General features: G+C 38.2%; 1 protein-coding gene across 4 annotated transcripts in view; it reads right to left on the bottom strand.

Moving 5' to 3' along the window:
- Positions 1–23,156, bottom strand: part of EXOC6 (exocyst complex component 6) — a 128,101-nt gene that overhangs the window by 31,374 nt on the left and 73,571 nt on the right. For 2 of the 4 annotated variants that reach the window (XM_081328202.1, XM_081328204.1), the window contains exons 18-21: positions 19,695–19,874; positions 14,441–14,470; positions 2,509–2,650; positions 562–635 (exon numbers count right to left, since the gene is read on the bottom strand). In XM_081328202.1, coding sequence (XP_081184328.1) covers positions 562–635; positions 2,509–2,650; positions 14,441–14,470; positions 19,695–19,874 — 426 coding nt within the window. The remainder of the gene's footprint in view (positions 1–561; positions 636–2,508; positions 2,651–14,440; positions 14,471–19,694; positions 19,875–23,156) is intronic. The other 2 variants (XM_081328203.1, XM_081328205.1) reach the window with 1 other exon arrangement.

Raw genomic sequence — 23,156 nt, 5'->3', positions numbered from 1 at the left:
TGATCCCTCTTTATATCCCCCCACTCCTGCCTATTAAGTCATCCATGGAGGTCTGTTGATGGTTGCCAAGGTTCATTTGCTGGCATCTCTGAACTGATCTTTTTCTATGAGCACCCCAGACAGATGGAATGCATTCCTTATTGGATTAAGGAATCTAATCAATTTGTTGGCTTTTTTTTAAAAAAAGACTCCAACCACATCTTTTAAAAATAGTTAAATTTAAGGGTAGGAATGGTTGGCTTAATTCCTTTTTTTTAATATTGCAGGATTAATTCCTGTTATGTTTTAAGGTTGGAATACCAAGTATGATAAGTGAACACATAGAAATAAAAAAAATTAAAAGACTGATAAAATAACAACAATAGTAGCAGTAACTGACAAAATTATTTGACATCGCAACATTTCATTTTCAGAAAACAGCTTTGCTTGAGAAATACAAATAAGCATTATATAGCAATGTTTAGACAATTTTGAACTGAATTTGAATTGACTTGAAACAACTGGAATTTGTGGAGTGTTCTTTAGAAGGAACCAAATAAATAAATAGCAACAACATCTTACTTGTCTGAGATCAATAAATGCTAATTGCAAGGTTTCTCCATGGAATCCAGGTACAGGCTCAGAACTTGCAAACACTGAAAAGAAATAATAAGAGTTTGTGAAAAAAATGTCAAGAAGAATCTAGATTTGGTACATTCTATGATTTTTATTGACTCTGTGTGTGTGTGTGTGTGTGTATGTGTGTGTGTGTGTGTGTGAGAGAGAGAGAGAGGGGAAGAGAGAGGGAGAGAGGGTTGACTTAATTTCTTAGGAAAACAGAATAAATTTGAAATCTTGTTTTTCATTTATATTGATTGTAAGGATTATAAATTATTGTTAGTTACTTTGAATTCCTCATTAAGAGGAAGAATAAGCCAGATTTACACAGTATGGTAAATCAGGATTCTGAAAAAATCTGGTTTGCTAAGATTGGGCTATATGAAACAACATTTTTTCTTCCAGGAAATTTCTCAATGTAGATTTTTAAATAAAGTCATGTTAAGAGTTAGAGTAAGATAACTTAGACCATTTCCCCCATAAATTATATATATAATCATGAAGACCATTTCAAAGAAAGAATATACACTATATAAACATTTTATTGAATAAATGCTTTACCGTAAATGTTTACTAGCTAAAAAGCCATTTCTGGAGCTTTGGGAGATCTGTCAAATAGGAAATCAGGTATATAAGGATGCAGAAAAAAGATGCCGCAAGAGTTACACAAAGGGATTAATGAGGTTGGAAAGGATTCAGATGAGGCAGCTAACCCAGAATTCTTGCAAGACAGAATATCCAGTACCTAACCAGCTATAATAAATGTTCAGTTCAGTCTGTTGATGTTGTGGTGGTTTAAGTAAACATCTTCTTAGGTTCATGTTTCATAAAGGGAATATAAAGAGAATGTCAAAGAAAAAAAGCTGACAATTATTAAGCTAATTTAAGCAATTACAGGTAATCCTCATTTAACGACCATTCACAATTATGAAGGTGAAGAAAAATAACTTCATGGCCAATTCTTGAATTTATGACTTTTGCAGATATGTGTCAGCTCAGACTGATCTGAAGTAAAATTAAATGTAAAATTGGATATCAATCTTCTGCATCCAAAAACATAAAGAGGTGAATGAATCAAGTAATTCCATTACAGTATATTTAAGAAAGTATATATTTATGTTTAAGAAAGTATATATTTATCTTGACACCCATCATCCTGATTCAACAAGATGAAAACAATTGAGCAATTTCTATTAAGAGTTAATTTCCAAAGGATTTGCCTCTTTTTTGCAGCAGCAGAAACATTAAAAAGGTTCTATAGTATCGAAAAGACCAAAACATATTATTCCATAAACTTTGAGTGGAAACTACAGAATTTAATTTCTTTAAATGCACTACACTAATAATCAAAAGCAATATTTTCTTTTGTTATAATAAATGTTCAAGTTACCAGCAGAGGGAGACAAAAGAAAGTTCAGCTCAAATCAATTTAATAAAATATTTGGCATGTAACAAATGTTTGGATATTTATGCTATTTTTACCAACTAAGAGCTTTCATTCGACTCATGCACAATTCTGTTAAAAGTTAGGATCATTACTAAGACAAAGATGTTAATGAATTCAGTTAAATAACAAACATAATGTCACTCTCTGAAGTGGCTTAATTTCTTAGAATCGTCCATAGAAAGATCCTCTGTACTAGCAAATAAAATTCTAGGAAGATCTCAACAATGGCAGCAAATCATCAGAGCCAATAATCTTTTACAAGCTCCACAGGGGGAAAAAAACAAGACAAAATGCAGGATCACAGATACGTAGTTTTTCCTCCTCAATCCAAAAACGAACCACAACATTAAAAGGTATCCAGATTCCACAATACTTCAAATAACTGATAAGCCAGTCTCATAAATTTCTGGCTTCCACAGTTTATACGTTCAAAGCACGCCTTTTATTCAGAATTGCATACTTACATTCACACTGTATGACATCTAAATTAAATTGCTGAATAGCTCCCATGCTGATCTGTTTCAAGTCGCTATCCAACAGCATCTGCATCAGGGAGGTTGAGAGATGCTGGCAAGCGGACATACAAGCGGTCTGAGCTACTTTTCCCTATTAAAGAAAAGGCAACACATTACAGAAATAAACTGGCCTTTCTTGTCACAAAGATGTCCCGCTCCCACCCACCCCCGGCCCGCGACCCCGAGGATTTATTCAACTCAAGACAAACAGATAAGGAATGCTTGGCTTTGTTTCAAAAACATAGTTTCCCTTGGAAGCTTGAGCCAACATCCAAGAATTTTCAAATAGACAAAACTGGGTAAGATATTATTTTTTTGTGGCTGTTCTTTACTTTTGTAAACAAATTAGCGGACAAAAAAAAGTCTTGATATTTACAGGATATTACTACTAATGTCCCTGGAAGCTATATATTTTCTGCCAAAACACTCAGTTGCTTTCCTCCCTATCCATGAATTTTTCTGTGTAAGTAGGAGGATTCTAAATATTAAAAAATTTCCAACTTGCGTGAAGCTGTCCCATTATTCAAGATAGACATAACTGTTCAAAGATGTTTCATATTAACAGTTTAAGTCCCATTGGCTGGTAGCTAATAAAAACAGTACAGAACTTGTTGCTGGGAGCCAATATAATTTTTTTGGCATGTGTGCATTTTCAAGAAAAGAAGTTCCATTCATTTTACTGAACTTATATTTTGGTAACTGACCAATTTGGATTTAAGGTAAAGAGACAGTTAGTGCTCTGACTATTAACAAACTTTTCACTTTGCTAAGTAACTTGGGCTCCTTCTCATGTCAAGATTAAAGAAAAGCCTTTTCTTTACAACCACCACCGTAATGGTCTTATCAGTCATCTGGCCATATAACTAATCCATGAATTTAAGTTCTGTAGCATTCCACAGTGACATCCTGTGCATGTTTATTTAATAGTAAATTGCACTACAATCCTTTACACACTTATTTGGGAATAAGCAGCACAGGATATTTGCATATGGATTTAGATTGTTTTCTGGGGTTGTTTTAATTTAGAACGAATGCCGTACCAGGTCAATCCATAGAGGTGACATTGGCTGATCTCAAAAAGGTAAGAAGGATCAGACATATCATCAGATAAATCATCAGAAAATACCAGGGCTTTATACTAGACTGGGAAGTTGACCAAACCACTTTGGTACTGCTGCAGAGAAAGCTACATGAGTAGTCCATGTAGTTCCCAGAAAACAAGCATGAGCAGGCTGTTTATCTTATCTTGTGATATGAATCTTCAAGAGGAAAAAAATATGGAATAATTTAGAAGACAATAAATTCAAGGGTGTTTCTGGATATAAGCTGGAATTGGGTATGTCTGGTCTAATGAAAAGAAGGACGAGGGGTGACATGATAGCAGGGTTCCAATGTCTCAGGAGTTGCCACAAAGAAGAGGGAGCCAAGCTATTCTCCAAAGCACCTGAAGGCAGGACAAGAAGCAACGGATGGAAACTAACCAAAGAGAGAAGCAACCTCTAAGTTCCAAGGAGAAACTTCCTGACAGTTAGAACAATTAACCAGTGGAACAACCTGCCTCCAGAAGCTGTGAATGCTCCAACACTGGAAGTTTTTAAGAAGAGACTGGACAGCCATTTCTCTGAAATGGTATAGGGTTTCCTGCCTGAGCAGGGGGCTGGACTAGATGACCTCCAAGGTCTCTTCCAACTCTGTTATTCTATTCTATTCTGTTCTGTTCTGTCTGTTCTATTTCTATTTCTATTCCTTGATACTATAGAGTAAGTAGTCCTCAATGTATGACCACAACTGAGCCTGCAATTATGATCATGTCCAATTTTACAACCTTTTTTTAATTTTTTTTTATTTTAATTCCATTTATATCCCACCCTTCTCCAAAGACTCAGGGCGGCTTACAATCTAAGAAGCACAAATCAATGTGCTTAGCAATAGCCTTCATTCTATGTATATGCCTGCTTATTAGGGCTTTCAGCCTCCCCCAAGCGGCATTATTACAAAGTCAGCTTATTGCCCCCAACAATCTGGGTCCTCATTTTACCTACCTCGGAAGGATGGAAGGCTGAGTCAACCTTGAGCCTGGTGGGACGCAAACCTGCACTAATTGCAGGCAGCTGGTGTTACTTAAGGAGGCATTAGCCCACTGCTCCACCAAGGCTCTTCCTTTTTGTGGTGGTCGTTAAGTAAACACCATAATTGTTGAGCAAATGCCATGGCCATTGAGCATGATTGTTTTATCCAATGGGAGTTTTTGGTGGAAAACAAAAGTAAATGCTAGAAACTGGCAAAAAAAGTCACAATTTATGGTCACATGACCATGGGATGCTATAAATGTCCATAAAGGTGAGCCGCTTGCAAAGTGCTCCTCATAACTTTAAATGATTGCCAAGTGATCGGTTGATTGTTGAGGACTATATGTCAATGCTGTGTCAAAAGACATTTCACAATTATTCTGCCTTTTTTAAATAAATGTTTTTGTGACCAGAGGACAGTTGAAAGAACCCATTTGAAACAGAAGAATTTCCACAAATGAGAAAGGACAATGGCGAAATCAGAGCCTGCTTATGGCTTGCATACATAGATTAAGCAAGTGGTCCCATGTGAAAACAATATAAAGTGAAAGTGAATCACCATTTTACTGCAAACCAATTTAGCATTTATATGTTCCCAACTATAATAAAATATTAAAAGGATATTCTTGGGAAATTCTACTTATTTTGCTCCTTAGTATTTATTTGTGGGTAATATATAGCATCATGTAACCCATAATGGCTGTGCAAACTTCAAAAATTTATTTGGAAAAATGTGCAGACATTGTGCGTCTCTGCTCTTCATTAATATAGGCCAGCCTTCTTCAACCCTCCAGAACATACAGCTGCTTAGAGTTTAATGAGTGTCATCTTGTTATTCAGACTCCTGTCAAAGCTTCAAGAAAGTTGGGTTATTTTAATGAGTACCAGCAGTGTTGTGGTCACGCAAGTTCCAAAGTACTTCTTCCAAATCATGTTTGAAGCATGTACCTACTATAAATCTTCAGCAAGCTCTAGAGGCCGCTTCTAAGGTGTCTTTTTGTTGGTCATTCAAAAATAGAAATATTTTCTAAAACTATACAGCGACTGAAACAAGCCAACTACCAAAAGCCAAGTATCAACCAAACATATAAAAAGTGAACACACAATCCACATGCTTAAACAACTGCAAAAGTCATTCATAATTACACCAGCAGACATGCAGTTTTATTCCCCAAATGGAACGGTATCAACATGAATGAAAACAGAGTCTTGAAGGGGAGGGATAGAAGGGAAGATAAGAATCAATAGGCTTAACTGAATTATAACAGATGTAAGATACAAATTGGAAGTCTTATTTTGATTTAATAAAACAAATGCATGTTTTAACGTAATGCAGGGCTCTGTGAGATTAGCCCCATGTTTTATGCAACAGATTGACTTTAATGCCTTTGTAATATTTTATTTGTATTCTGCCTTTATTATTTTTTTACAAATAACTCACGGTAGAGAGCATATCCAACATATCTTCCTTCTCCTATTTCCCCCATAACAACAACCCTGTGAGGTCAGTTTGGTTAAGAGAGAGTGACTGGCCCAAAGTCACCCAGCTGGCTTTCATGGTTAAGGCGGGACTACAACTCACCATCTCCTGACTTCGAGCCTGTTGCCTTGACCATTAGACTAAAATGGCTCAGATATAAACATATAGCATATACAAAGAATAAAATATTGGCTATCCCCAAGTTAGCACAAAATTTAATCCTATTTAACATTTTATTACTATATATTGCTGTACTATATTCCATTTCCTGTTTGTCTTCCAACCTAGGCATTTCAAAGCTTTCAGATAAATGTATTAACAATAGTGGACTACAAGGTAATGGTTACAATGCATGATACAAGAGAAGCTGCAAGGCTTTTTTTAAAGCCAAGTTTCATAAATGTACATCAAGTATATGTTTTATGATGATAGACAAATGCTAACATCCTATGCAGAGAAGCAACAGAATTGCTTTCAACTATGCACTCCAACTACAGGCTTATTGCTGTCATGGCATTAAAAAACACATGCACAAGGGGAAAATATTTTATTGTCTGTATTTGAGATAACTAGTTTTTTGTTTTGAAAAAAATAAAGAAGCAAGACCTAAAGTTTAACCATAAGCTAGAAGACTGCTTAATATACTAGAATCATTGTGTGGGTCTTTGTGGATATACATATAAAATTACACTAACACATTTATCTACACATTTTTTTTAAAAAAATATAACTTTTCCAAGTTGAAAATATAATTGTTAAATACATTTATTTTTGAAAGCTATTAATCCAAATTCAAGTTGAACAATTTAGCTCTCTGTATTTTATTGCTCAGGCTTACCAAAGCACTTTTAATGTTTGAAAGAAACTAAAACAAACTTATTGTATATAAAACATGTGCAAATCCATTAACGTAATATTGCTTTTTGAATTACTGGTAAGTTGCACCTAAGTAATTTATAATAATAAATACTAAATTTATTGACAATTTTTCTTTAAGACCAACTATGTTTTATAATGGGTCTTACTATCTCATCACTTCTAACATCCTTAAATTTATTCGTGGGTACCAACTATCTCTACATTTTATTTTAGCTTTGCAAATAAGGGTTTTGTTACATAAAATAACACCTGCTACAAGATATTTGCACCTAGATTTCCCCTCTTCTTCAAATCTGCTGAAGACCGCATTGATAAAAAGAGAAAATCCTCGGACAAATGTCTTATATTTCAAAGCCGTTTGTAAAAGAGAATCTGCTGACATGTTAAATCTTTTCTGTACTGCCCCAAAGCTTTTCTCTTAGGAACAATTGCTGCAAAGAAACATTTGGCCCTTAGGAAATTCCCAAAGGGTCAGCCATATGCATCCTTCCATGGCACCTTGGTGGTGCTGCTTTCTCGGCCTACGCTCGATGTCTCAAAAGCAGCTTTCATCATTCAGTAGGATGTCAGTCAATATGATTTATGGACTACATTCAACAAAGTCAGAGCATATAGAAAGAGAAATATGACTACAATCTCCTAATTTGTTTTGTATTGAGCCACTTAAGAGTCAAAGAGCTGATGTCAGACTGAGACCAGCAACACAATTAACCAGCCGGTGACAGATTCATCTATCCTCCCTGCCAGGCTGTGCCAATCAAGGACAGCATGAAACGACATTTGGAAGGATCAGTAAGAAACTCCTTTCTCTAAGTAGGCGATGTGGGCTTCTGATGGACAGTTTTTGACTATAGCTTGCAGAGCACCATGGCACTTTATCCAATAGCCCCTTTGCTGCAAGCTGTGAAATAAGGCTTTTACTGCCAATCATAGGAACAATAAAACACAATCCACAATCCCCAAGCAAACAGCGAACAACAAGACTTGTCTGTTAGCTCTGACAGTCTAGCTTCATTGTTAATTTAACAATATTACATGACACGTTAAGGGGAAGCTTCTTTCAATGGCTTAAATATAAAATTCAAATTCAGATATTTCAGTGTGTATCTTAAAATGACGGAAAGAATTAAAACTTAGCTTGATCAATGATAACTAAGTGTAATCTTTGCTAATAATAAATATGTTTGCCTGTGTTGGGCAATAACTGATAAAACCCAGAAATCGTCCTCTGTACTAAATGAAGTTTAATAAACACCTAAAGTTGATTGATTGACTAAAAATAATGAGGATGTATTTATATGAATGCATAATAAGGAAATATATAGTCAGGCTTTTTTTAGATGCACAACTGTGATCTTTTGGACAAAGGACAGATTTCCCCAAGAACAGCTTGTGAATACTTACTATTCATATAAAGCAATCCTGAAAAGGCTAATAACTCATACTAAATCTCCTTTGTTTCCCCAAAGTCTAATTTTTTTCAAACACATTTTAATAATTATTTAAGGGAAAATAATCTCCAGAATTATTTGAAGTCTTTCAGAATGATTCCAAACCACATAAGAATTGATGACTGAATGTACTGCCATAATTACTAACATTCACATTAAAGCATCTGTAATACATGATCTGTATTTCTGAAGATCTACAATGTGAAGGTAAATGTACACTATAAAACACTTAGCAGTACCAATACAGGCCAAATGGTTCACAAATACTGAGAACAATTTTGAAATAGAAAAACCAATCAGTCTTTGTAAATTATCTTGGTTATAAATCTAGTCCAAGGAATACGTAAATGAAGAATTCTGCGGATTTACTTCTCTCTCCAGCATATGGATGTCTTTTATAATATTGAACTAATTGTTCAATTTCTTCATCAGTTAATAAAGAATATTTCCCCAAACTATCTTGTAAGATGCACAAAGGGAACAAATTGCTTTTGTAGAAGATCTGACAACACACCAAGAGGAGGAAGAAGTCCCTGCAGCTTTGACTCCGCTAGTTGTAGCCAACTTTAGGAGACAGTGCTCATCTCTGTTTCTTCAAGCTATTGAGTCAGTGCTATCCGGAGACATTTCTGCGGTCATGTGGCCACCATGACATCACGCCACAGTGCAAAGCAACAAGCGACATAATAAATTGGAAATAATAATAGTTCCAATAAAATATAAAGCAGAGGTAAATTATGTATCAACTGGGATGAACATTATCGATAGGTCAATGAGTGCAAAATGCAGCACCATGTGAATTTTTTTTAAAAAGGCATCATCGTATAATACCGTTGTTGCAGAATCTGTGTTATTTGCCAGTTTATGTTGGTGATCATCTTTAAAGTTCCAGGTGGTTTTGGGGCCTGGTCACCTTCCAAGACCACTTGATCCAAAGGATGCCTGCAGGAAGTACTTAATGAGAGTCCCTGCCCTGTATAAAATATAATGACTCACAGGGGTCCCTCAGATGAATGTTCCTTGCAGAGAATCCCTCCCGTGGAATGTCCTTCCAACAGATATAAGAACTACACCCTCACTCCTAGGATGTTATTTTTAAAAACTGCTTTTTAAATACGCATTTGGGGACTGAAGCGAGAACAGGAGATATACCAAAATTGGGATGAATCTGGAGAGGAATTGTAATTTTTATTATGATAGTATTTATTTGGTAACTATAATGTATTTACTTTAAGCCACGAAGACTCACAAGATTCAAAGACTCACAAGATAATAAATTAATATTCAGCAAACCAAGACTAATAAATAAAAGCTTAAGAAGGATGTGAAGAGCCATGGTCAATCCTGTGCATTAGTTTTATATAATTAAATGTTCTGCAAATTGCTTGGTCATAATAACCAGCATGGATATGCATGCAGGGAAAACCACAAACAACTAAATTTGGAGCATGCTCTGTTGTGAAGATTGCTTTGTATGATAAAAATTCACCAAAACTAATTTATTGGGCAACTTTTAACAAAACTTTTAAGAAATAGAATATATATATATGAATGCTTATGCTACTGTTTAAGAAATGTATAGTGATACATATTGAGAGCCAGTTTGATGTAGTAGCTAAGGTGCTGGGCTAGAAACTAGGGAGCTGAGTTCTAGTCCTCCTCCCTCCAGTTGGGAGACTTTAGACTAAACTGAACATCTTTGTAATAGAAGCAATATAAAATAATATGGGTCAGTATTTGTTTGTTGTTTATAAAATTTATTTGCTGCCCATCTTAGCATAAGATAAGTCTGGGTGGCTTACAGTTACATCCAAGTTAAAACATAGTAAGTTAAAATCAAATATTAAAACCAAAGACACGTGAGGAGGGCGGGTGTGGAGCGGGGGGGGAGGTGGGATCTGTTATTAATCAACCACCTCCATTACACTGTTCCCCCACTGGGGGCTCAAGCTAACTGGCACAGCCATATCTTTAGGTCCTTGCAAAAAGACAGGAGTGTTGGGGCCAAACTCACATCAGGGGTCAAGTTATTCCAAAGGGTAGGAGCAACAGCACCACCTGGACCCCGCCAGCCGGAATAATTGGGTTGAGGGGACCCGCAATATACCTCTTCTGCTGTTGTGATTCAGGGTCAGCCTGTGGGTTCGGCAGTTGGGTCGGACGACTCAGAGGAGGAGGAGGGGGGGTGTTGAAGACCTTGCTGAGGGGGTTGAAGATCTTGCTGATGAGAGCCCTCAGCCAGGCCCCTCCCACTTGGTCACCACGGAGACCCAGCTGTGTGAGCCTGACAGCGTGGATGAAGATGACCCACAGCTGGCCCTGTTCAAGGACGCCCGACGCAGGAGGCAGTCAATTAGGAGTAAACAGAGGAAGGCAATGGGGCTCCTCGGAAGGAGGCAGAGAGAAGCCATGCCCTGAACTCTATATAAGGGGAATGTGTGGGAGGGCTGGTTTGCTGAAGGCAACCGCTTGGATAGTTCCTGTTTCTTAAAGCTCCTGTTTCTTGGTTTGTCTTGTTCCGTTTGTTTTTGTAGTAATAAATTTGGCAGGCGTAATTCCAGCCTCTTGCCTTCTTGTAAAAGGGGTTGTCCCTGCCTTTTCTGCAGGGCCGGTAGCAGGCTGGTACAGAACATCTGCCAGCACAAGTGGTACAGGCCAATCTCAGTGGGGTCAGATAATCCATCAAGTAACCTGGACCCGTGCCATGGAGGATTTAAAGGTGATCACCAACATGTTGAATGGCACCCAGAAGCAGACTGGCAACCAAAGCAGCTTGTGGAGCAGTGGTGTTACAGGGCCCATTCTTGAAGGGCCCAAAACTACTCTACACCGGCTCTAGCTTCAGGGCCAGGGACTTTCAGGGACCCCTTCTTCTTTTTTTCTTTTTAACTAACCATTGTAGTAGCATTTATTTTTCTAATCTTTAAATTGCCCATCTCCCTCACACAGGGACTCTGGACAGGTATACAAATAAAATATTAAAGAACAAAAACACATATAAAATTTAAAAACAGGCAAGAGTGATTAAAATTCAATGTTAAAAGTTAATTAAAAAGCTAAGAATCATCGGAACCATAAGATCGGCAGCCAATAAATTTGATAATGAATAAATAAATAGATGTTAATTAAAATAATTAAATTGGATATATCCATTGGATCCAAAGTATCCACCTAATACTCCTTGCTAAGGATTCCAACATTAAGGTAACCTAATAAATTTCTGAAGCTTATTTTTTATAAAATTCAAATTCAAATTAGAAATCAACTTTTAGTAAATTAAAAACATAACCGCTATATAAATGTCTACTATCAGAGCCTAAGAATTGTCATAACAATCGACACTTTCTTTTAATTCTATCAACAGGAAGCAAGAAACTTTACTTCTAAAGGAAATATACGGTATGTGCATTCCACCAGTCAGAATCTATGTATTTATTTCTCTTGGAACAGATCATTAATCTGCAAGTCTTGCCACAGATTCCCATTTATATAGGACAGTATAAAAAATAACAGAGAATATTGTGAACTGTAGAAACAACTGAAGCAAAAAGTTTAGCATTTGTAAATAAAGTATTTAATTAAATACTTTAGTTTCGTTATTTCTATCTATATAAGGGACAAAAAAGTAAAAGCTATAGAATAAAGTGCAGAAACTAATAAAACTAGGATCAAGCAACAGAAGTAACTATTTCAGGTAATAACTTAATTTGACATTTCCAGTGTATAAATATCATGCTTAAAACTATAGCTTCTGCTTAATGCAAATAAGGCTTCAATTTTAAGATGGCATATGCCATTTCTCAAATTTAAAAAACAAATAACTGCATCTCTGTCTGAAATTCAAGCTGCTTGATAGAGCATATAAGTGCAAAACCTGGAAGTGCCCATGTTAAAACTGCAATGTGAATTACCGTATATACTTGAGTATAAGCCGAATTTTTCAGCCCACTTTTTGGGCTGAAAAATTCCACTTCGGCTTATACTCCAGTCAACAAAAAAACTTACCGAGGACTTGTGCGCGGCCGAGGCTTTGGTGCTTCCGGGATCGCGCGCACCTCTCCCAAGCCACCGCCGTCCGGAGACCTGCCGAAGTTTGGGGAGGTTTGGGGAGGTGCGCGCGCACCTCCCCAAACCTCCCCAAACTTCGGCAGGTCTCCGGACGGCGGCGGCTTGGGAGAGGTGCGCGCGATCCTGGAAGCACCGAAGCCTCGGCCGCGCGCAAGTCCTCGGTAAGCTCCGGGCGGTCACTTGCTTCGCGTCTCCTGAGGGAAGGGGGGGCGACTGGAGCGGGCGTGTTTCCTCGCCTGCTGGGTGCCGCGATTTGCCCGGGGAATGCGCGGGCCCCGCATGGCAGCGTGGAGCGAGGAAGCGGACAGCCAGGGCTTCCCCGAGAGCCGCGGCCACACAGGGTATTCCTGTGTATTCAGGCTTGCAAAATGGCGGATCGAGCCTCTGCTGGCGGCAGAGGCTTGCAGAGCGCGGATCCAGCCTCCGCCGGCGGCGGAGGCTTGCAGAACGGCGGATCGGCTTATACTCGAGTCAATAACTTTTTCCAGTTTTGGGGGGTGAAATTGGGGGTCTCGGCTTATACTCGAGTCGGCTTATACTCAAGTATATACGGTAATTCCTGAAATCAAGTATATTTGCTAAAAGGAAAAACAACTGGAAAAGCAGCAATTCACTTATTATTGGGCAGTACAAGTTTCTCCTATATGCACCCTCTAAATATACTGGTCAAAAACTCCTTAAAACAAGCATGCCTTCTTGGATACAATGGAATTAATTTCAAAGTATCTGGAAGCAGCTAATTTCAGAAAATGAGTATATAAAAGGGTCTGTTAGCTAGGACTCTGTTTCACATTATCCATTCCTTTCTGACTATATATTCCTGTATATCTGCAATAATCTCATTACATGTCACCTCACCATTATTGGCCAGTTTCTTACATTCCACAATGGAAGACGGAAAGGAATCCCATTGATTCCACTAACATTTGGTTCAAACTGTTGATTTCAACAGGATACTTTTTTTGCTTATTTTTTAATGCATTAAATTAGATTTACTAAAGATCGTTAAAGGTGATGGAACAGAAATTCAGCCCCTTCAATGATATTGTAGCTTTCCCCAACTGTTTACTTCCTTTCTTAAAACATTCAGCAAAACATTTTATATAGTTCCCAGACATCAAATGTGATTGCTTCAGTTTTATATATTTAACATATCTGAACCATTATAAGCTATTTTTAATTTTTAGTAACATATCCTTTTTTCATTACAGTGTGGATATTGAAAACTATGCAAAAATACTATCAGTTGAAAGAAATATGACTTAGATAATGCAATCTTGTCAGATAGAATACAATTATGCATTAATATAAAAATCCCACCTATTTAAAAGTTGCAAATTATGCATTAATATAAAAATCCCACCTATTTAAAAGTTGCAACTGTTCATTAAAATGCAAATATTGTGCTGGACTAAAGTAAAATGCTTAAAATAAGCTGATGACCTGAAAATAATTGGGGCACAAATGCTTTAAAGCAATCCATCATCTTTATGAAATACATTTGGGTAGAGACATTCTCCACACTTCAAAAAGTATGTTTTTAAAAGGGGCTAAAACTTTCACCAGCTCTTTATTCTCAGCCACTATCTGGCCATTTTAACCTGATTTCGTATGCACATCCCACAGTTGCATTTTGACACCTGACCTCAAATCCAAGAGGTCTTAAAGTTCCCTTTGAATGATCTCATTTCAGATGCAACACAGGCTGTATCATGTTTCTATGAGTCTTTAAAAGGTTCCTTCTGCCTTATGTCCAAAAGACCAGGGTTAGTCTTCAACTTGGATGCTGCATGCTGCTATACAACTTAGCAGTCAGTCAGATCAAACCAAATAGCGGGCTTTATAAGTCACTCAATACTAAAGCAATAAGCCTGCAGGCAGTCCATAGTTAAGTTTTCCAAGGGCATGCTTTTCTTGAGCTTGCGTCTACTTACCGACATAGCTGCATAGTCATTGTTGTTATTCTGAGAACAAAATCAGCAAGGCAATCAAAACAAAGTAAATTAAAATACACTTGTCAACATTAAATTGCATTTGAGTAACAGAGGCAGGGGCTGCTGGGAGCCCTAAGAAAATAAATGACACCTACTTCTAAGCTTCATTTCCTATAGACCTCAATTTAAAAATTATGATTCGAAATGTGAATGATTTTTACCTCGTTTTGATAAAAGTCAATGAATCCTGTTTGTAATCGGTAAAAGGCAAACAGGCACTCATTTAATCTAATCTAATTTAATTTAAATAGGTTATCATTTACCTTTAACTGATATTCAAACCTATCAAGGAATAATATAAAGCAGAGTGTTAATGTAAAGGCACCAAAATGCTCTGCATAAAGTTGTGTTTCTTCAAAAAAAAGAATGGAAAGATTTATCTGGAGTGCAACTTGAAAATATCAGGCATCTATTCAATTAGTATGACAACATCAGAACCTGAATAGATCCAAATTATTATAGCTGGTATTCTCACGTGCATGGTGGGTGGGGGATTTAAGCCGCTCTCTTCCAGCAGCAGAGTGCTAGGCCCCCCTGAGCTCTAAAATTCTCCAGAAGAGAATTCCACAAAGCCCAAGATGCCATCAACCAAAGGATTAATTACCCAGTTATTTTAAGCTGTTTGCTTGCAAGTGTTTTCCACTGACATCTACTTGTGATCCAATCCTTTTTTGTTATCATCAGTCCTATTCAAGGGCTTTTGCTATTAAAACACACTTAAGGCGTTCGTGACAATCTGAAGTAACATTTCATAAAAATATGCTGCCATTATAGTACGACAAAGTTTAAAAAAAGCTTCTTATTTTCATTGCTGGTATGGTCTTTTACTTTATTTTTAAAATATCAGTGTTTTTCTATCAAGTGACAACACAGAAAAGGGAAATGCAAACACATTTTGAAGAACAAACCAAATAAAAACCAAAGAATGATTATACTACAATAGCTATATGTACAATATCAACCTTAGGTCATCCTTCTCTGTTCTGGAACTTTTCAGACATGTTGGACTACAAGTCTCATCATTCACCTCTGAATGGGAATAATGCCCAACATACCTCAGGAGTATCAGTTCTGGGAAGTTTACCTTAAACTATAGGCTAATTTTACCAAACATGTTTTTTTTTAAATGGCTTTATAATTTGCTACCAATTTCCTTTGTGGTTGAATATATATACACCCACAAATCCTACAATTTACACAATTCAGTTGCAAAATATCTTAAGTCACTGAGAATGACAATGTCCCATCAAGTTGGTACATTAACTCTTGTCAACTCTTAACAAGCACATGGGTAAACCTTCTGCAGAAAGATCTGTCCTCAGCCTAGACAGAGATAGGCAACCTTGGCTCTTTTTATGACTTGTGGACTTCAACTCCCAGAATTCCTGAGCCAGCCATGCTGGCTCAGGAATTCTGGGAATTGAAGTCCACAAGTCATAAAAGAGCCAAGGTTGCATATCCGTGGCCTAGTATCTGAAGTCACTGGTAAATATTAAAAAACTCTGATATTCATACACAATTTGGGCAATCCAAATTTCTCTACTATATTGCCGTTTCAAATTTCATTTAAGTCAAAAGTTGAAAAATTATACTTTCCCTCACATTTAAAATGTTTCTATTGAAAGGAGAGAATTTCCACTAAACCCTTAATTCGGTATGGCCGTTATATTAATCATATTATATTCTGAAGATGTAAGTGGGCACAAATAAAACTATGGCTGAATATGTTATCTTTGAGAAGACTAAAAATTTCCAGCTACTTAACTACCCAAGGGTTTCTTGTCTTCGGAATTGATAAACCATTACTCCTCATTTTTAGTTGAAATCAATTTCCATTATTTTATTTACAGCATTTGTCACTTTTACTGGCATAGTTTAGTTATAATTTTCAACTATCTTAATTACGGATATTACCCTTGCTTTCAAGAAAAAATTCCAGATAAAATTTTTTTACATATGAAAACCATTAGTAAAAATGCTTCTCTAAGTGAAGCTAGATTGATTTGTGATTGGTCTCAGGGGGGGCTGAAAAATTATCTGGAATAGGATTCAGCAGAAATGAGAAGTCATAGAAATCTTATTTACTTCACACTATAGCAAAGCCACTACTTAATAAAATCTACACCCTTCAAGATCTGTTCTGATGTATACAATATCCTAAAAGTATATTTTCAATAAAAATAATGGTCATCAACAAAGGGAGAGCAGATAAGACCTTGCTTCTGATTTACCAGGTGATGTTCCACTTTTGCCATATACTTCGAAAGATCTGTATTTCTGTAATTGCTAAGTGCCTATGAGAAATTTAACAAGTTTTTACTGTCTTTTAAGTTAAGCAAAGTGTTATCTTAAGTCTGCCATTATTTGTCTTCCTATCCCAACCAAAGTATTTATCCCTGTATAGAAATAAAAAAACAACTCTTTGTTATGGGAGGAGATGCTGCAGGAAGAGTAAAGCAGGAAAGCATCTTATTTAAATATACAAATCCCCTGTCAGCCCAGTGTTTACTTGATGAAAAAAGCCAATCATTCAGCATTATGATTTCTGTGATATCTCAGAAAATCATCAACATGAGATCCTATTCTGAACCAGTTGGACATACTAAAGTTAGGGCTTTAGGGAGGGGCCTTAGACGAATCCTTGATTGTATATATTGCATGCAGAAAACCTCTCTCTCTTCCCAGTTAAAATGTTTTCAGGCAGAATATGATATAGGGAATATATATAGGAGCCTGTCGATTTGTTGATCATCCTAGAAGAAAATACAGTCCAAGATGGTCAAGTAATTTCATTCACATGTTCATTCCTTCTCTGGAGATTAAGCTTTTTCCATTCACAACTACTTGGGATATTCTCAGCAGAAAATGGAATAGGTTCTCCTTCTCCAACTACAAAGACTAAGAAGAACTAAAATCAGAATAAAGGTTTCTCACTTATTCAGAGAGGAGTGAGTCTTCACATCAATTCTGATCTTGTTTTTCATAGAAAAACAGATAGATAATTTTTACCTCTGCATTTTCATGCATGGGAACACGTTTTACATTCTGAGCATACTGTACCTTTTCATAACATGTTTGATAACTTCCCACAGATAATTAGTAACAAGAAAATGTTTGTTTTTCTTCTGAACTAGTTTTTTCCCCCCCAATTGGGACTATAAATATATCTCTATACGTGACCTAAACTGAGACGGTCCAGTTTATACCTTCATTCTTCTTTGTGTAAAGATTTGGATAAAATTTCCAAATAAAATTCTCAGATAGAAATGTTTAACTGCATTTTTCTCCTGAATAGTTGCCCTGATCACTCAACCTGCCCTATTTCTGCCAGCTTCCCAACACACTGATATGACCTTTCATGCTACAGATCCTGCAGAAAAGTTGTAGAATAGCCACGGTTGAATATGCATCAGTACAGATCTTGAAAAGAGAAAAGAGCATTAGCTGTAGAAATCTTCACATAGAGCTCTTCTGTGAACTACAGCGTTTAAATATTAGTCCTTTATCTTTCTCCTCCAAAGTAGCTGAAGGGGAAAAATCATGGCACTCTAACAGGTTTTACTATTTACAGATACATCATAGATTTACTGTATATATTTAGAAATAATAGTAAAGCTTTTCCTAACTCAAAATTCCAGAACAATATTGATTGCCATAAGATATGGGGAAAAAATATGTAGGAGACGAAATGACAGAGTCCAGACTAACAACTAAGACATCACATTGAGAATTGCATTTAACTAAGGCACAGGAATATCTGTTCCAATAACACTAACCAAAAAAAATCATAACCTGGATTTCTGAATGAATGTGAAATAAAAGCTTATGAGGGAAAAAGTTTCAAATGATCCACAAAAATCTAAAGCATGGACAGACAAGGACCATTTACACCATACCTGTGAATGTGGTTTTAATACACATTCTCCTATAGTGAACCAGGTAATATTAAATAAAAATATATATTTTTTAATCAGGTTCAATAGTGTCTATTAAAAAAAACCTTTTAAATTTTACAGATATATAAAAATGTTTCAGATTTTACCCCTCCCAGTCCTCATAGTATTCAGAAAAAAAATAGCACATGTTGTATGTTGTTTTTAATGGTCCAAAACAGGTCCCGTTTGATAGGAGTTATTGGAGATACTCGGCCATTCCCAAGAAGCAGAAAATGGGTAGACACCTCAAAGACTTCCACCTCTTCCTATTGCTAAAGGAAGCACAGAATGCCATTAAACAATTCTAAGTTATTGTTGAGTAGCATTCATTTGTTATACTAGAGGGTGAATCCTGGTAACTCAATACTAATGACACTATTAAGGCTGGACTTAGTGGGGGGCCCCAAATGACTATCCAGATCCCCGCATGAATTCTCAGGCTAATTGATCAAGGTGGATGCTGCTCGCTGCAACAATTTTTCTTTTTTTTAAAAAAACGCTTAAAAACAAATGCTCATTTTACTATATTAATATTTACTGATTTTTCTACAATAAGTGACGACTGTTCTCAAATAATATGCATGACTGTCTAAAAGAAGTAATTTAGTAAGTCCACAGTGTAAAATTATCTAATTGCCCCAAGTGCTCACTGCAAATGGAAAAGGGAAGAAATTGAACGGGATAGGGACATCCTTGCTTTATTGAGCATAGTTGTTGTTTTTCTTGTTGATATTATTACTCTAAGATTTCAGTTTGCATCCTATCCTTCTGTCCCAAAGCTGATCACAGATTTGCTTAGAAGCAACACTAAACCCTGGTTTAAGATTACAAAAACAAGAACGAACTTCTCCCTTCTTTTGGTCTTGTTGAAACTCCAAGACCACCAGACATTTTTATTTCCCCTTCGGATTAACCAAAGTTTACTAAATTATCCTGATTCAGATAATCGCTGGTTAATCTTAAATATGATTACCTAAAAGAAGCCATCTGCAGCCATGATTTATGGATGTGATTTGTTGACCTAACTTCCCCTAAGATTGCCTTGCTAACTGAAGTTGAACTAAAACAGGAGCCAATGCTTTGAAACTGCTTTTCACAGCCAAACAAAAGGGGAAAAACAGGATAAAACTAATATGCATTTCTCCTACGTAGGTGCTGCATTTCTGCATTCCAGGCACGGGGATTTTCTTCTCCCATCTATGTCCTTAGATATGTAAAAATTAAGGTGAACTGTTATAGATTTGATTTTCTATACTTACAGGCAAATGAGTAAAAACCTGAAAGGTACTTCTTAAGAAATTAATTAGATCCATTAAATAGCCACTAGCTCTCCCATCAGGCTCAATCATTGTCCAATCGTAGTCAGCAAGCTGGATAAATTCATCAATCTTCTGATTAAGTTTCGTATAAATCTCCCCTTCAGCAGCATGTCTTGCATCCTGAAAAGAACAGATAATAAAATATCAGTATAGCATTACTAACTTAAGGATAATTGTTTGAAGTAAATTTTGTAAACAGAACAGATGTGGGCAAAAAAAAAGGAAAATAAATTTTTAAAATTCAAATTGTAAGATATTGGAAAAACAAATTGATGTCAAGTCAAGTCAAATTCTGATCCAAAAGGAGCATGATGCTTAATGCTTTGACTCATTTTTGAACAAAGTTACACGTATCTGTAAGATAGCTACCATATGCTATAACGCAGGGCTTTTCAACCAGTGGTACGGGTACCACCTGTGGTACATTGGAACCTGGCAGGTGGTAGGTGACCATCCTAGAAAAGTGGTAGCGGGGGAGGGGAATGAGCTGAACCGGTGGCAGCACCGCACAAGCCTGAGCGAGAGACGGCTGGAGCTGCAGGGCTGTCAGGGCTCAGCGAAAGCGCCAGGATCAGCGCTTCTTCAGGGCTCTCAGGGCTCAGTGGAAGCACCAGGATCAGCGCCAGGCTCCAGCTGGAGCTCAGCGCTGATCCTGGCACTTCTGAGCACAGAAGAAGCGCCGATCAGCTGGAATGTTGCAGCAACTCCAGGGTCTTGTGATTTACATTCAGATGCTTGGCAACTGATTCATATTTATGATGGTCACAGTCTTCCAGAGTCATGTGATGTGACCAAAACCTGCTGCAACCATCCAGCAGACGGGAGGAATAAAAAGCAAACACCCCCCACCCTCACCCCCGCTGCCAATCCTGAACAGAAATGCTCACAACAATGAAAACATCAGACAGGAGGAAGAGCGCTGCCGGGCAGGCAGACAAATGTCTTGCTCGGCTGTAGCTTGGGGGGCACTTTTTTCAGTGCCATTGTAACTTCGAACAGTCACTAAGCGAACTGTTGTAAGTTGAGGACTACCTGTACTTCATCAGTTTTTTCCTTTTTTTTTTTTTGGTCATCAGGTTTTTGACACCTTGCTAGGCGACTGGTGTTACTCGGATGTTGCCATATCCTAAAAGTGGTACAATGGGTGAAAAGGTTGAAAAGCCCTGCTATAAAGCAGTGGTCCCCAACCTTTCTGGGACCAGGGAAGACCATTTTTCCACAGACCGGGGGCAGGAAGAATGGTTTTGCACGCAACCAATATCTCACACATTCACAGATGAAGCTTCGCTTGCTCGCCTGCTGCTTGCGCGGCCCAGTTCCTAACAGGCGCTCAACCGCTACCAGTCCACAGTCTGGGGGTTGGGGAACCCTGCTGTAAAAGTTCTGAAATAATACTCAGATCTTGCTAGTTTTAAAGAAAAAAAAGAATCAAGCTATTATTCCAAAGACTGCATTACTGTTTCATCAGTATAGATTTGTCTATTGCAATTTTAGAATCGTGACTTTTGTATTGCTTTTTATAACTGGATGAGAAACCAATTATTTCCAGCAAGGCCTGTTACATTTTATCGCTATTCTTTACTACATGATTCTATGGTTTTAAATCTTAACATTTTAAGTACACGGGGAAAAAATTAAATGCAGGAAATTAATGACCAAATGTCACAAATGAAAAAGGATGAATTTCTCATCAGTAGTGGACAGGCTGCTAGTAGCACAATTATATGTGCAACTCAGAACTAGAATCACATAGTTGGAAAACTTAAGAGGTCATTTAAGTTAAATTGCCATGTATTCTGCTTGAGTTTGGTATATTATGGACCCCTTTCAAATAACTTGCACCTTATCTAAATCTGTTCCAGAGAAACCAGGGTGACTTAGAGCAATCCCATACAGATGTCACAAATGACACACAACATGATCCCACAGAGCAATAATATGGATAGTATAGTAATCACTACATTAAAGATACTGCTTATACATATGGAACAAATTACAAATTCCAACAGAACAAAATCAAAAGACCCCAAACAACGTTTTATTGGACAAGCTAAAATAATAATTTTATTGATAGTAGTTGTTCCTCAGAACTTTCATCAAAGTAGTGTTTGATTCTAAAGCAACAGAGCAACGGAGGACTCGGCTGTTTGGCAGTGCAGACTTTGATGGCGTATTACGATGGATTATTACACTATTATACTTCTGCCTTCGGACTGTTGCTTATTGTCACCCACATATCATCCCCAAAGGATTCAGAGTTCCCTGGGTATTAGCCACCGTGAGAGGGTGGCTTGAACTTACATCTGCTGCCCCTAGAGGTGAGAGCTCTAGGGGACATGCTATACCCAGGATGGGTGTTTCAGACCACCCCCCCAGGAATAGGCCTTGCGACTGTCGTGAGAGGACGGTGGTTGGCCTGTCCTGGGGGTGCACCCAGCTGAGTGGCAGTGGCTGGGTGGAGGGTCGGGACACCTATTTGTCCTCTGCTTAGACCCTCCTTACGGACTACGGACTGCCTGCATCTGGACTGCTCTTATGCCTTATCTTAGGTATTCCTCTACGGACTTGCTCGCCCTCAGGGGTGCTCCCCCTTCCTGGGGGCGACCCGCCTTTCCAGCCGAGTACAATCTCGAGGAAGGGCCCACTTATTGGGACCCTGAGAGATGGCTGGGCACGGGTAGGGGCCTCCGATGTAAACCTAATAAGAGGTCCCTGGTTAGTTTTTTGTCGAAATTTTTTCGGGGGTTAGGGAGGAGGGAGGGTACTTCTTTTGGTTGTTTGGACGAGGGGGGCAGTCCAACAACCTTTGTTCAGGCCAGTGCCGAGGCGGATCGCGGGGGGAGGAGCGGGGGTCGGTTGCTTCTGGGGCTCCAGGGCCAGTCGTGGGATTACCCATTCCCACGACGTTAGGGAATGGCAGCAGGTGTAGGAACAGAGGGCCGTATCGATCTCAGGGAAGGTCTCTCCACTGCTTACAAGCGGTGAGGCACTCCGACCCTCTGGTTCCGCCCCGAGGTCCCGGGAGTGAGGATGTGCAGCCTCCTGAGCTCCGGCTGGTGTACTTGAATGCCAGGTCTGTCGCTAACAAAGCTCTTCTCGTCCGTGATTTGGTCGAGGGTGAGCAGGCGGACCTGGCTTGCATCACGGAAACTTGGTTGGGCCCAGAGGGCGGTATTCCTCTGGTTGATCTTTGCCCACCAGGTTTCCGGGTGCTACACCGGCCTCGGGCTCAGGGTAGGGGTGGGGGAGTGGCTGTTGTTATGAGGGAGACCTTGTGTCCACGGGAGGCCACCGTTCCCCAGATAGTCGGGTGTGAGTCTCTCTTTTTGAGATGCGGTCCTGGTGCGCAGTTGGGCTTGCTGCTGGTGTACCTTTCGCCTAGTCACGCAGCAGCAGCCCTGC

Source organism: Vipera berus (assembly GCF_964194415.1).
Source record: "Vipera berus genome assembly, chromosome: 5".
NCBI classification, from domain to species: domain Eukaryota; kingdom Metazoa; phylum Chordata; class Lepidosauria; order Squamata; family Viperidae; genus Vipera; species Vipera berus.
The sequence above is the reverse complement of the archived record's forward strand: the minus strand, read 5'-3'. Positions and strand labels throughout refer to the sequence as shown.